Consider the following 15,523-nt stretch of genomic DNA (forward strand, 5'->3'; position numbering starts at 1 on the left):
TTTTAAAAATAAGCCAGGGAGGCTAAAAAGAAGCTGTTTTGTGAAGCAGGCAGCCATGACCATTGAGTGTCTACGTCAGGATGCAAAATGCAGGATATACAGATTAAAAAGTGTATTCAGCCCCACCCTGAGTAGGCATTTGGTCTCATTTAATGTATCTTTTGTTAGTTTAATTCATATTAATTAAAGTACTTATATAAATGAAGTAATTTATATTGTGAAATTTCCTGCAAATGTTTGCAATGGGGCAACAAACACATACACAATACACTTTTATGCAAACTCCCTGTGTTTTCATATACGTTAAAGCTTCAAAATGCTTTTTAATTATATTATAAAGGTTTAAAATAATTTTTTTGACTTTTCTTTTTATAATTATAAGATTTATTATCTGAAATTAGTTTTCTTATGCAGTTTTCTTTTTACATAGATTTATCTTGTTTAACAGCATTTTTAATATATAATACAACACTGCAAAGCTAATTTAGTCAAGTAAAGCTTTTTACTGTACAATTAAGAAATATTTCCTGGAAGATGTTTTTCTAAAGTCTTTTGTTGCTTAAGTACTGTACATCTTGTTTAAAGACACTTTATTAGATTTTATTGTAAAAAATATATATGTTTATATGAAAAACATTCAAATTTTGAAACGGCAGCTAATGCATTTACCTACTTTGTAATAATTTACCTAATTTGTTTACCTAGTTTATTATACAGTATAGAGCAATATGTTCATTCAAAGTGAAATGAAAAAGTACTGCAATTTTTTTCAAATAATCTATTATGATTGACGTATATTATTTAAAAAAGTTCCTTTCTTGCCATGCTGTTCTGTAACTCAAACGTCTGCAGAAGACTGAAGAGCTGAATATAAATGCACAGGACTTTGCTTTCACATCTGTCTTGTTTTTGATCCCTACAAAACAAGGTCATTATTTTGGCCCCTCATGCATGAGTTTCCAGCGTGAGGGTAAGAGATGCTCTTAATACGTAAGTCTTGTACCTGAGAGACTATAGAGATCGGACTCATTGTTATTCTTTCCTCACAGCCGGCGTTTGAGTCTTGAGGGCCGTGAGATTTATTCTTTTATCAGAAGAGCAGTCATCGCTCAGACTGAACAGCAGACAGTTTTCTGCATGTTTCTCATTCACACTTGCTTCCAAAAACCTGTGGTGCATAAATTGGTGCTGAATATAGTGATTTGTTGTCACAATGCTGTACATATTAATGTGTTTTTGTGATCCTGTTTGTGATCCCTTTAACATGTTTAAATGTATTCATATACTTTATTATGCATTTATAAAGAAACTTTAAATTACAAAAATATATTTTTGGGGAAAAATGGCAGAATTTGAAACAGTTGTAACAGGTTTGAAGAATAAAATAATTATTTGTATGATGGTTTCCAGTAGAAATAAATATTAAATAAACATGATAATTGAAGAGATAAACTTACAAAAATATATATTTAGGTTCTGTAAAAACGGAATGTGGAACAGATTTGCAAGTAACGGTGCAAAATTAAAATTGTTAAATAAATATGGACAGTAAAAAAAGAAAAAATGTTTACATTTAAAATCTTTTGATGTGATGTTAATTTTAGGAATATAAATAAAATAATCCTAAGTTAAGAGACCATGTATGTTCGTTCATATACTCTCTACTTTATCCATCCATCCATCAAGCCATCAATCCAATTTATCAATTAATTTATTAGTCAATCCATTCATCTATCCATCAATTCATCAATTAGTCAATCAATCAATCAATCAGTCAGTCAGTTCAAGTTTATTTGTGTAGTTTTTTTTGCAATAATTATTGTTTCAAAGCAGTTTTACTAAAGGTTCAAATAAAGAGTCAGATTTACAATCAAATTTATTGTATTATATACAGTCATCATTATCCTGAAATTTAATAGTAAATAGGTGATATCTGTGTACATGTTTAATGAAGTGTATTCGTGTATTAAGTGTATGTGTTGTCCTCAAAGTCTTTGATGGTTAGCAGGTGGAAGTAATAGAACAAAGAAAACAATTTTGCGTGGCTGCTGTTCATAATGTATTTGTACAAAAGATATTAAATGTCAATGTGAAAATTAAGCTCTATAAATGAAAATAGAGAGTTATATAGCCAAACATAGAAACAAACATATAAAGCCTATAAGTAGTTCTAACAAAATGTCTGGTGCATTAAGACAGGAGGAGCGTGTCCAACAGTGGTTTGTCAAGCCCACTCACCCGCATGAAGCACATGCATCATACTGTTATGTGATGCATTGTGTGTAGGCTTTACTAAAAAGATAGGTCTTTAATCTATTTTGAACTGAGAAAGTGTGTCTGAACCTTGGATATTATCAGGAAGGCTATTCTAGACTTTTTTAGCCATAAATGAGAAGGCTCGACCTCCTTTAGTGGACTTTGCTATTCTGGGTACTACCAGAAGCCCTGACTTTAGAGATCTTTAAGAGTGGGTTGGATTGTAGCAAGACAGACGCTCGGCTAGTTAAACATGAGCTATATTTTTTAAAGCTTTATAGGTAAGAAGGAATATCTTATAATCAAAACAGAACTTAACAGGCAGCCAGTGTACATAGGATAAAATTGGGGTGATATGGTCATATTTTTTTGATCTAGTAAGAACTCTGGCAGCTGCATTTCAACAGTCAATCCATCCATCCATCCATTCATTCATCAGATTTAGACAAAATTAAACAGTTTGCAGATTAAAACAGCTTGCTGACTTTATACCAAATGTTGGTAGCCTACATTTCCCATTGAATAAATAAAAATATTTTTAAAAATGCTATAATTTATTTATTTTTTCTCATCACATATTGAGTAACATTGCAACAATATTTGTAAAAAGTAAACATTTTATTTGTTCAAAACTTTAGCCCAAAATTAATCTTACCACACATTTGGAAATACATTTATGAAATGTCCCAACTCTGAGACACCGAAATGTTCTGTATTCACAAAGTATGCACTTTATCATTCAAACCTGCCACTGAAAACACATCTCTCCAAATGTGTTGTTTTCTTTACTGTCTGTCCCTCCCTTTCTCACCTATTACTTGAACTACAGCTTGTTGCTCTGTCTTTTACCTTGGTGCCAAACGACCACTTGCAGATTGATGATTGAAAATCTTTTGCAGAAAAAGTCCCACATAATTGCTTAGAAAGGAGTAGAACAGGCCACTCAAAGAGGGATCCTTTTATTTTGATTGGTCCCAGTGCATCACTGCTTCATAAACATCGCTTCTTCAGTCTTCTCTATAGATTTTCCATCTCTAGCTCGAGTTTTTTCCCCTCAGTGTTCTATAAAAAAGACTGTTTAGATGTTGACTCAATCCTGACCTGCGGTATTTGAAAATAGCAATGCCTCAACAATCTCCCACTCACTCAAGACGGTTTTATTCGGCAACACACACCCGGTACGGACAGATATCGATGCCGCTTGGTCCAAAGGCCACTAAAAAACCTAATATGAAGCGCTCAATATAAAAAATCTATTTTCTCATGCAAGGTGTGTTTTGCCTTCTGTGCAAGATAAATGTGCATTATACGGCAGGTATAGAGGCGTGTGATTTGAAATAATTATATACTGAAGAATCAATCCGCTGCCTGTGGTGTTTTAAAGCCCCACAGTAATAGTCTTTGCCGCTAAATCCCTCTGTGACTGATATAATAGAACAGCGGTCCTAATACTGAGCTCTATCTCCTTTTTCTTTTGACAGAGTCCATGGTGTTCTTTCCTCAGGCTGGCTTTGCTGTGGAAGAAGATATTGGAGAGCTGCTGGTCCCGGTGCGTAGGACTGGAGACGTGAGCCAGGAGCTCATGGTGGTCTGTCACACACAGCAAGGTGAAATATATAGTATATACAGCTTTGTCAGTCTTTATTTGAACACCCGCTTTAATAAATGGGCATTATCGGTGGTTATCAGCTGATATATATGGGTCAGTAGGGGCCTTCTGTGCCTACTAGTAGGCTGTTGTCATCCATCCAAATTCGTTAATCAGCTATACTAATAGAGAAGACTTCAGATCCAGGTCTGTTTTTACATTACTGTGACAGTTTTGTTTAGGGTTGAGGTATGGAGTAGATGTTTCTAAAATACAATTAAAGGGAAATTTCATAAATAATATTAATAATTCTCGTTAACTTCTGGCCGCAGCTGTATGTGATCTACAGTATAGCAGATTAACCATGCGGATGGATGATAACAGCATTCTGAGCCAACCAGTGACCCTACTGGCCCATATCTATCAGCTGATAACCACTGATAATAAGTGATAACATTCGAATCGGCTGACTTGAATGGGGTAAATGACTGTGGAAAAAAAGATGTTTTATAGGTATGAGCAATTTTAGTTAGATTCCGTAAGCTACTGATGACATTTCCTTTTTTTTGATGACAGTTTTTTTTTTTTTTGTCATTTTTGTTTGTGTAAAAGATTTCAGATAGTTCAATGTTCATTTTAGTCAATGTAATATAATGATTTAACATCGGAATAGTAAGAAATCAATAGTTGGTTTAAGAACTCAGCAAATTAACATAATTTAAATTATTTGTTATTCTGCGATTTATTAATCCGGGGTTGCCACAGCGTAATAAACCGCCAACTTATCCAGCACATGTTTTACGCAGCGGATGCCCTTCCAGCCGTAACCCATCTCTGGGAAACATCCATACACGCTCACTCACACACTACGGACAATTTAGCCTTCCCAATTCACCTGTACCACATGTATTTGGACTGTGGGGGAAACTGGAGCACCCGGAGGAAACCCACGCAGGGAGAACATGCAAACTCCACACAGAAATGCCAGCCAAGGCTCAAACCAGCGACCTTCTTGCTGTGAAGCAACAGCACTACCTACTGCGCCACCCAGATATGTTTTCATCCACCTATTTTTCACATTTTGGATATGCTCATAAAAAATGGTTGATGGAAACAGCGCAATGCACATAAGTTTGGAAAATGTGCATAAAAATGAATGCATATAACTGGATAAACTTTTTATTCGATAAGAAAAGATGCACATAAACTACAATGGAAACACTTTAATAGAATAAACCCTGGTGTGTGCATTAAAAAAAGCCATGTGATTTTTTTTTTTATAAGTGATCATGTGATGATATAAAGTATGTGTGAATGGACAAACAAGCAGACTGAGCACATTGTAAAACATTTAAAATGTTGTTTTTGTCATGCTAAAATGCCTTAATCATTTCTGTAATAGTGTTATAATATTATTAATTACTTCCAGAATCAAGAATCCAGAATCCTGTGCTCCGTGTCTCACCCCTTCAAATGCCACCATGTGTTCATTGCATGTCGGCATTTCTCTTCTGAGGTGCAAATCATTTATTAAATAAAGAAAAGATTCATGCAGCTTTTCCTACCACAGCAAATTCTGTTTTACTGTTGATATTTGGCACCAGTTAATCAGGAAGTGCCGATTTTGTTGTCTTTGACTCATTGGATGGAAACACAGTTTTGCACATAAATTTGATTCGCATCTTTGGATGGAAACATAGCTTCTGTAGTTCATTACAAACACCATTCCGTTTTGTGTGCTTCAACTTTTTTTTTCACAAAAAAAAATAAAATTGGTTTGAAATGGGAGGGTCTATCTCTTTAAAGATTCCTACTTGCAACTTTTCCTCACATGTATTATCCACATGCCCTGTAAGCGCTTTCTGTGGATTTAAATGAATTCTCTGTGTGTGTCTTTTCTTTGTGTCTACTACAGTCTCTGCCACAGGAACTGTCCCCACATCGGTTCTGTCCTACTCTGACTACATCTCGCGTCCAGAGGAGCAGGTCAGCATCCTGCGCTTTGATAAGGACGAGACGGAAAAACACTGTCGTGTGGTGATCATCGATGACTCTCTGTATGAGGGCGAGGAGAGCTTCAACGTGACCCTCAGCATGCCTATAGGAGGCCGTCTGGGGCCTGAATATCCCACTGTGAATATCCGCATCCTTCCCGACCAGGACGATGGTAAGAACTTGTTTTATTTCATGTGAACACGTAAAGCGACAGAAAATGTTTTCTCTAGACAGTAATGATTGGATGATAATATACTGCACACATGACCTGAAGCCACTTCTAGATAGAGAACGATTTGAATATTTAGCACGTGTTGTGGTGCTCATGTGAGAAATTTTCTTTGTGATTTATTTTTCTCTTGTAATGATCTCAATAATGCCATTTCTCTATGTTGTATGAGCACAAAGTAGAGCTGCCTTAGTAATCATTAATAGCTTGTGATCTTATTCTTAAATGATAAAGATTCTTATTTTGAGTGACTCATTTATTCTTTAAAGTGATTCATTCAAAAATGCTGATTCTTTCAGATATAAAACAGGTAATTTCTTTATATCATTGAATCAATCATTCAGGTGATTCAAATAAAGGCAGATTCATCTGGTAAGCAAGTGAAATCTTTATGAAGGAGTCTTTGAATATTCCAGTTACAAGTTTCATTCAAATATGATTCATTAAAGTTTCATTCAAATATGATTAATTGATTCAACAATAAATTAAGAGAAGTGTTTATGAGTTAGGCATTGAGTAATTCATTAAAACTATAAAGTAAATTGATTTAAATCAATCAAATATGTTTAAACAGACTGCAGCAAATACTTTTGTCAAAACCACTATTTAAGTTTTAGATATTAGAAATCTTGGAAGAATTGTGAGCTCTAGTTTAAAAATTTCTTAATTTCTACAGAATTAAGCTATAAATTAGGACCATGTCCTCATAAACAACCTTATTGTTTTAATACCTAGGTCATATCGATGTCATTATATAAATTTCTGTTCTTGTAAACCACCAAAACCATTACACACGCTGTATTAATTTAAAATCCATATGTGCTGAATTTTGCATTATGACAATAGGCTGTAATGAGATAAGATAACTCCATGTTTGGTTGCATTACTTGAGAGCCCTATACCATCTGACAAAGACTTGTCCCCTATCCAAGTTTGAGGAACAACAATTATAACTTGACTTCAAGTAAATCATTTGGTATCAAAAGTGGCTTATTTGAAAAGCAAAGGCCTCTAGATTATGCTTATTTTACCTAAATAAAATATGATCATGCCTTGATTTTTAATTATTTATATAAGACAGTAAGGTCTGACTTTGCTTAGACAAAAGTCTTGTCACTTAACAGAAAAAATGTACAGTATAAAATATAAAGTCATGGTGCAGTGGAAAAAGAATTAATATTGTGTATGACTCCCATGAGCTTGGAGGACTGCATCCATCACTACAATGACTTAAATAACTTATTAATAAAGTCAGCTGGAATGGCTAAGAAAGCGTTCTTGCAGGACTCGCAGAGTTCATCAAGATTCTTTCTATTCATCTTCAATGTCTCCTCCTTCAACTTACCCCAGACATGCTCAATAATGTTCATGGCTGGTGACTGGGCTGGCCAATCCTGGAGCACCTTAAACTCCTTTGCTTTCAGGATCTTCGATGTGGAGGCTGAAGTATGAGAAAGTGCGCTATCTTGCAGAAAAATTTGCGCTCTCCTGTGGTTTGTAATGTAATGGGCAGCACAAATGTCTTGATACCTCAGGCTGTTGCTGTTGCCATCCACTCTGCAGAGCTCTCACACTCACCCATACTGAATGTAACCCCAAACCATGGTTTTTCTTGACTAATTTCCATCAGAATCTTGGGTCCATGCGGGTTCCAATAGGTCTTCTGCAGTATTTGTGATGATTGGGATGCAGTTCAACAGATGATTCATCAGAAAAATCTGACCAACTAGAATCAAAAAGAAAAAATGATCAACTAGAAGTCAAGTTATTATTTGTTGCTCTTACAGCTGGGATTGACGACAAGGCTTTTGTCAGGTAGCGTATAATGCTGTTTTCAAAATAAGAGTCCCACATACATAGTAAGTATAACACAATCTTATAAATAAGGGGAAATTATCATTGTTGTAATGTCAAGAAGAAAATGTTGTGGCCAATCAACATTTCAGCATAATATAAAACATTGGATCACCAGAGTCTGTGTTTTCCACTGGATATTTACGCTCACAAGACTTATATGAAAACGAACAAACAATAGTGCTTGAGGCTCACGGTATGTAATTTCCATATACTAAACTCTTATTATTCAGCTATGCCTAGGTATATCCATATTTTTATTCTATAGCACCTTTAAAAAGCTAAAAATGATGAAGTGCTATTACAATTTAGTCTGTGAACCATACAAATTAGAGCTATTTGTAATCCCTATCGTGCTCAAACAGATAGGTTTTTGTTACTTGTTAGTTCAACACTCAGTGATATTCGTGGAGCCATTTATCTTTCTCCAAAGCCCCGTACAGCGACAGAATTTCCTTGTGTCTCATCCACATACAGCAGCCAGCGGATGAACCCAGAATAGACACAATGCACATGTAAATGGCCTACGCTGAAGTTCGCACAGGAGTCTCTTACTGCTCCAGCGTTACGAGGCCTGAAATCGCAGATAAAGTTAAGTTATTCTAAAACATTTTCTCCTCAAAGCAAGAGAATTAATTATTTTCCAGTGGAAAGCGAACAGATTTTTGCCCTTTTATCTCTGTTTTGCTGTTATTACGGCGCCCCTTAAAAGTTTGCTGAGGAAAATAGAAGCCGATGGCTTAGCCCACCTCAGACAGAAAGCATGAAATTGCACTCAGGAGAAAACTGGAAGGCATAGAGTTCATCCGTTGGCTCACTTTGACTGTGATAAACCATACATGCATGTGTACTGTATATACTACTCAACTGTGGGCCTGAATCCATGTGCAGTTCAATGTGAATGTGGAGTAGTGGTAATTCCCATAAGACACAACAGTCAAAGCTTTCATCAAGTTAAGTTCAGCTGAGCATGCTGTGTGTACAGCATGTGACAAATAGTGCTTATTAAAGTGTAAATTGTGCATGTGTGTGATTGTGTGTGTATGAGTGTGTGTAAAAAATTGTATAATTACAGGATATTCTTAGCACTTTGTTTTTAGCTTGCTTTTAAAACCTCTTTTTCTAACACACAAACAGCACACTTCAGGCTGCTGAAGATTTTTTAGGGCAGTCTTCATGTCTATGGTACAATACCCTAAGGATATTAGATTGTATCTGCCTCTAATGGAGGCCGTTATCAGTAAATCTGGGCTTAAACCACCAAAACATCAATCAACAGCCTGCAGTAGCAAAACACTCCTTAAATTTAGGGATAGAGCTGCAAATGAGGGTGTTGTTTCAGCCTTTTGTGATTGTTTATGCGTAACGGGAAGGTTTCAAGGCCCTCGAAAGCTTTATACATTTATTGTAAGATAATTGTTTGTAAGGTAAGATCTTTATTTAACCTAGATCTTTATTTAAGTCTTTATTTAATCCAGGACATGGATTTTGAAAAATATAATCATGCATACAATATATGCCAATTAATAACTGGACAAGGGGGGTCGGGATGGCTACATTAACTTGTGTTAATGTAGTAAAGAAGTATGTGATTTCAGATGCAGAGTGGGTGAGCTAAGGTAAAAAGTAAATATGGCAAGAGCAACCACAATTTAGCAGAAGCCAAAACATTACTATGCATGTTTTTTTCATAATTATGGCTTTATTTTAACAATGTAGGCGCAAAGCACATGGCGCAAAAGCATTAAGGCTACATCTGAATACACTTTTGCTAATTTAGGTACGGAAACATATGCTCTGCGCCCTGCCGCATGGTCTAACAGGGTTGTGCTTATTCTCCTAATGAGTTATGGGTATGTTTTGAGCATAAAGTGCATTAAACTAATCAGAGTCTCATCTTACATTCCCTTTAAGAGTCAGTTGTGTCGCACCATGGCACATTTGCAATTTACATGGCAGACTTTGTAAGTAAAAAAAACTGAATGGAAATTTGGAACATTTCACTGGCAAGAAAACAGTTTAATAGACCATCTGCAGCGCGAGGATAAAGAATGAGCCTCCTCCATTTGGCTTGTTAACTTTCTCTTTACTTTACTTTCTCTCTTTACTTTACTCTTTTACTTTCATGGATAAGGAAACGGTGTTGTACTCACTCCCCTGAAGACATCCATTAGCCTACATATTTAATTTTGTTTGTTAAACGCAAAGGTTTGGTTCAAAACTATTTCTAAATTTAGTTCTAATTTTCAGCAAAAAAATTAATGAACAATAATAACGAAGTGTGCTCAAAAACTGAGTTGTATCCAAACACACGTCATGTTCTTCTGCCCCATGTGATGATGCATACATCTCCAAAACCTGACAGGTGGACAAACCTAAATTTGTTTTTATTAAAACAAATATAAATATGCATATAATAAATAATCCTCATAAAAATAATAACATTATATAAATGTAGATTGTCATGAATAAACTGAAAAAATCTCCCCGACATGAAGAAGACATGGAGGTAGTGTTTTATATCTATGTAGAAAATAATTATTTTTGTAACATTTTAATCCTTTATTTTTTTCATATGTAAAGATATTTGTGTATTGTTGTACATCCTGTGTGTATTTAACAATGTCTAAGCATTTGGACCCACACAACCTCATAACTAACGCGCTCTTCGCTGGACTTTAGACCAGCTTTCAGTTGGTCAATGTGGACAATTGGCGTGTTGCTATTTTGAGGAAATGAAATAGACCGTGCCAACAATGCTCCTTAACACACCTCCTTTATAGATCGGCACACCCATGAGTCCACAAAGTGATGAAAATGGATTTGTTATTTAAACAACGTGGCGCAAAACGGAAAAAATTAGGGTTGCGCTGGTCTGAAAATAGCAACAAGTCACGCCAAACACGTCTTGCACCTTATTGCGCTGGGTGTATGATAGAGCTATTAGTCATCTTTTATTACATACTGATGCATTATATTTATTAAAAGATGCAAAAAAAGACATCTTTGATGTTACAACAGATAAATAAATACTGTTCTTTTGAATTGTATTGTAAAGAAAGTTTTCAAATTAAAATAAAATATATTATTGTGAAATATTTCAAAGATATAGCTGTAATAATTGTAGTCTTAGTGGAGACTTCTGTCAAAAACTTGATATTAGTCTATACTTTTGAATGGTAGTGCAATCATGCTTTGCATTTTACATAAAACTTGCATCATTAGATTAGCATCGTGCTAATTTATTTAATTCTTTCAACTTCTTTTGAAATGCTAGAGTACATTCATATGGAAGAGGCTGGAAAAACAGCCAGATGTGATCTGTTTGTGTGTGTGTGTGTGTGTGTGTGTGTGTGTGTGTGTGTGTGTGTGTGTGTGTGTGTGTGTGTGTGTGTGTGTGTGTGTGTGTGTGTGTGTGTGTGTGTGTGTGTGTGTGTGTGTGTTTGTTTGTGTGTGTGTGTGTGTTAGAGAGAGAAGAGGTTTGTTTTTCTCCGCTTTTTTCTACTTATGAAATGCTGACTGTGAATTGCAAAAATGAAATTTTGTCTGACGTTTCTGCATACCCCCTAAATCTGTATCACGCCGCTCTCCTCAGTTCCTCTGTTTCTCTCTTGTGCAAACACAAACACACACACACACACACCCACCTTGCATATACCTACACATGAATTATTGATCTGATGGCCCTAGTTGGGCTGCTCAAGTAGGTTGTGCATCATTTCCTGGGTTATTTTGTTTTTTGTTTATCGAATGTTCAGATCAGAATGATGAGAGTCTGGTTTTATTTAGGCTATTGTCTGTGTCATTTAGATTGATGTTGTGTGGTTTACTGCAGATGGAGAGATAAACATCACTCCAGCAAAATAAAGCAGAACATCCTCCCCAAATGATCAGACACCACGAGGAAACAGAGTATATATATGAGAGAGAGATTGCTTGTGTGTGTGTGTGTGTATGAGTGTGTGTGTGTGTGTGTGTGTGTGTGTGTGAGGTAAGAGTGTAAACAGACAAAGGTTGACTCCCTCAGGCAATGCAGGAATGATTTTTATCTCTGAATGCTGGAGAGAAGATCTCAACAAGCGGGAAAAGAAGGTCAAAACTACAGCTGAAAATTCAGCCCAAACCTCAGATACTTTCTCTCATTTGTGTGTATGTGTCCTTAACACGAGAACTGCTTTAGCCAACACAGGCTCATGAAAAATACATGCCTGTAGCGACATTTTTGCAAAACAGAAAAAACCCTTATTGTGTTAAAGTTTAATTACATTGCATCATGCACATAGTATTACATGTTTGTAAACAACATACTACGCTCTTCGAAATAGAGGTACGTGAGCTGCAAACAAAGGTACACATTTGTACCTAAAGGATCCATATTCATAAGTACATATTAGTACATATTAGTACCTAAATGCAAGGGTTTAGAATTAGCATGGACGGAGGGGATGTGTATTAAAATGCCCTCCCCAATAATTTAATCGGCTCCAAAATAAAATAATGCTTTGTCGAAATTTTCCAGTCAAGCTTACTGTGCAAGACTCAGGTGAGACATGGACATAAGCAGCTACATTTCAAAAAAAAGTGTCAGTCACTTGAAGTCAAGGTCACTACAAGTCCACCATAATAGTAACCATGGATGTGCAATTTATAAAAGATTTGTTTCGATTTTGGCCTCCATGACGATTATGAAAAAACTATAGAAAAAAATGGCTACTGTGTCATATGCCTCCCCATTTTTCCTAGAAGTCTGCATTCATTTCTTGTCAAAGTAAAATTTACATTTGTGCCATAAGACATGCTTGATTTAATGTTGTTTTTATCACTAATTTTATTAAATTTATTTATATATATATATATATATATTTAACTGTGAAATAGAACATGTGCTGTTCTATTTGCACGGTCAGAGAAGGAAAAGAACATGGACATATAAATTTATCTTTAAGCTTAAAGTGCACTCTGTAAAAAATGCAGGCTTTCACACAATTCATTCATGTTGATAATATTATTTGTTAATCACAAATTGATTAAGTTAACTTAACACTTTTAACAAATTTACGTGGATTGAACATAAAAATATTAAGTTGTCCCAATGAAATCTCAAGAATTGTGTTGTTTCAGCTCATTTTAAATAAGTAGTTTGAATGAGCAAAAAATATATATATTTTTTGAGTGCATAAATGACAATATTATACTTGTAAAAATGTGTTCAGGGGCAGAGGTAAGTGATTATGCACAAATAAGCCCTCAGTAAATGAAAGTCTTTATCAAATTACCTTTTTGTCAGACATTCCTTTAACTTTAACGTTTTTTTTTTTTTTCAATTTTTTTTTCAAATTAGTTCCCCACCAATAATAAAAGCAAATCTACGCCATTGCCTAAATGTATAGACTACTGTAACAAAGTAGATTGCTTCATACATTAACACTTGGGCTACCAGCCTTGCTTTGTTCCCATGGCTCTTGCCTGCTCTGTTATTGAACTATCATTTCAAAGATTTTCATTTCATAGACTTATACTTGAGCATTTTACCGACACGGTGACTCAGTTAGCACTGTCACCTCACAAGCAAAAAGGTCGCTGGTTCCAGTCCCAGCTAGGTCAGTTGGCATTTCTGTGTGGTTTTCTTGTTTTCCGTGTTCACGTGGGTTTCCTTCTGGTGCTCCAGTTTTCCCCACAGTCCAAATACATATGGTATGTGTTTTTCAGTACTGGGTTTCAGCTGGAAGGGCATCCTTTGTGTAAAACCTGGATAAGTTGGTAGTTCATTCTGCTGTGGAATGATGATGTATGAATGAATAAAGGGACTAAGCCGAAGGAAAATGAATGAATGTATATATGACATAAGATGCAGACATATAGTAGTTTACAATTGTTTTGAGGTCAAATATGATATTATGTTAGGAACTGTGCGGAAATGAGACTTTATTCATTGACAGTCTGTCCTGTATTTGTGATTCATGTGAAAATGAGTAAAAGCCACTTGCATTTTACTGGTGCTAATAGGTTTTTTTCACTACGGTGAATTATACCATATGTATAAGTAAATATTTCCAACAAGCTCCTCTCATAATTCAGCGTGAGATCACAGTCATGTGAAAAAGAAAGTAAACCCTCCTTGAATTCTGTGGTTTTATGTACAGTATATGGACATATTAAAAAAGTCTGTTCCATAGCAAGTCTTAAGATTAAGCAAACACATAGGCTGCCTTTGAAATCCCCTATTACTCAGTAGGTACTGCATTTGAATTTAATGGTACTACTCGACCGTTAGAAAAGTATGTTCTATTCAGTATGAATGTGAGCAGTATGAATGGAATTCGGACGTACTACATCCGCCATTTTGTCATGATCATGTGACCTACCCGCGTCAGTTGCTTTGCTTCACTCCCATTCATGAATTGTCTCATGGGACATCATGGGATAACGCAATATGCATCAAATGCACACTTCAGAATCTCACCGGAAGTAGTAAGACATCCGGGTACTTCTCGCATACTGTTTTTCGAATTCTATAAATTCTGACATACTACTCTGCTCGCATAATGTTTTTAGCGTACTACACTGAAAAAAGTGTTGCATGCAAAACTGTTGCAAACAATTTATTTGTGTTGAATTTAAACAAACAAATTAAATTTAATAAAGTTCAACTTAATTTGTTTGTTTAAATTCAACACAAATAAATTGTTTACAACCACTTAACATATAAAATTGAGTAAATCCAAGGAATCATCTTTGAATAATTTTTTTTAGTGTATATATGGAAGTATTTTATTGAAGACCGCCTAAGTATATTAAATGCCACTTTTTTGTATTATTATTATCATCCTTTTACACCTTTTTTGTATCCGCTTACTATAACCAAACATCCGCGATTGATTATGTAGTGGAAAATCTTCTTTTGTTTACTTGTTTTGTACTATGCAACACTCTAACATGCTCTGCAGACCCATAGGGACGTGCCTTTTTGTATCTGGCCGAGGTTTCTAAATCTACTAAAATACCAGGATTTGGCTTTCACTTTCTAAAGCTGTTTAATAGTATGCGCACAGTCACAAGAGCAAGAGAAACATTAAATAATTAATTCTTTAAACTAAACGACTCAGAAAAACTTTGCTAAAAGAGAGGACGAAATTACGAGAGAGGACGGAATTTAAATTAGCTGCAAAATATTTGTACCGCATTAGAAACAGTTAATCAACTCATTTGCCTTATTTAAATAATCTACACATTTTATTCTTGTAATTATTTGAGATATTCTCTATTTTTATTCCTTTTTTCTGTCATTTATTTCTCATTTGCTGTATATTTTATTAATTTGCTGATGTCAATATATTACATATTTTATACTATATTTTATATCTAAAATGCTTTGGCAATACTGTACGTAATGTCGTGCCAATGAAAAAACCTGAGATAGAAGCCGATTTTACCTGTCAGTGGGTACAGGGGGCTCTGGAATAGCATAAAAGTAAGATTTTTTTTTGTTTAACAGTCTTTTTTAATCCATTAAAAAGAAATAGTTTATAACAGTTTATTAATAAACAAAAATATTGTTTGTCGCATACATTTAGCTATTTATGTGATGTGTGTAAATGGTG

At 35.0% G+C, this 15,523-nt stretch overlaps 1 protein-coding gene across 1 annotated transcript in view; it reads left to right on the forward strand.

Moving 5' to 3' along the window:
• Window positions 1-15,523, forward strand: part of frem2a (FRAS1 related extracellular matrix 2a) — a 128,277-nt gene that overhangs the window by 49,481 nt on the left and 63,273 nt on the right. Inside the window, exons 5-6 of the mRNA XM_056467298.1 lie at window positions 3,738-3,863; window positions 5,760-6,011. Of these exons, the coding sequence (XP_056323273.1) occupies window positions 3,738-3,863; window positions 5,760-6,011 (378 nt within the window). The remainder of the gene's footprint in view (window positions 1-3,737; window positions 3,864-5,759; window positions 6,012-15,523) is intronic.

This window comes from Danio aesculapii, chromosome 10 (assembly GCF_903798145.1).
Source record: "Danio aesculapii chromosome 10, fDanAes4.1, whole genome shotgun sequence".
In the NCBI taxonomy this organism is placed as follows: domain Eukaryota; kingdom Metazoa; phylum Chordata; class Actinopteri; order Cypriniformes; family Danionidae; genus Danio; species Danio aesculapii.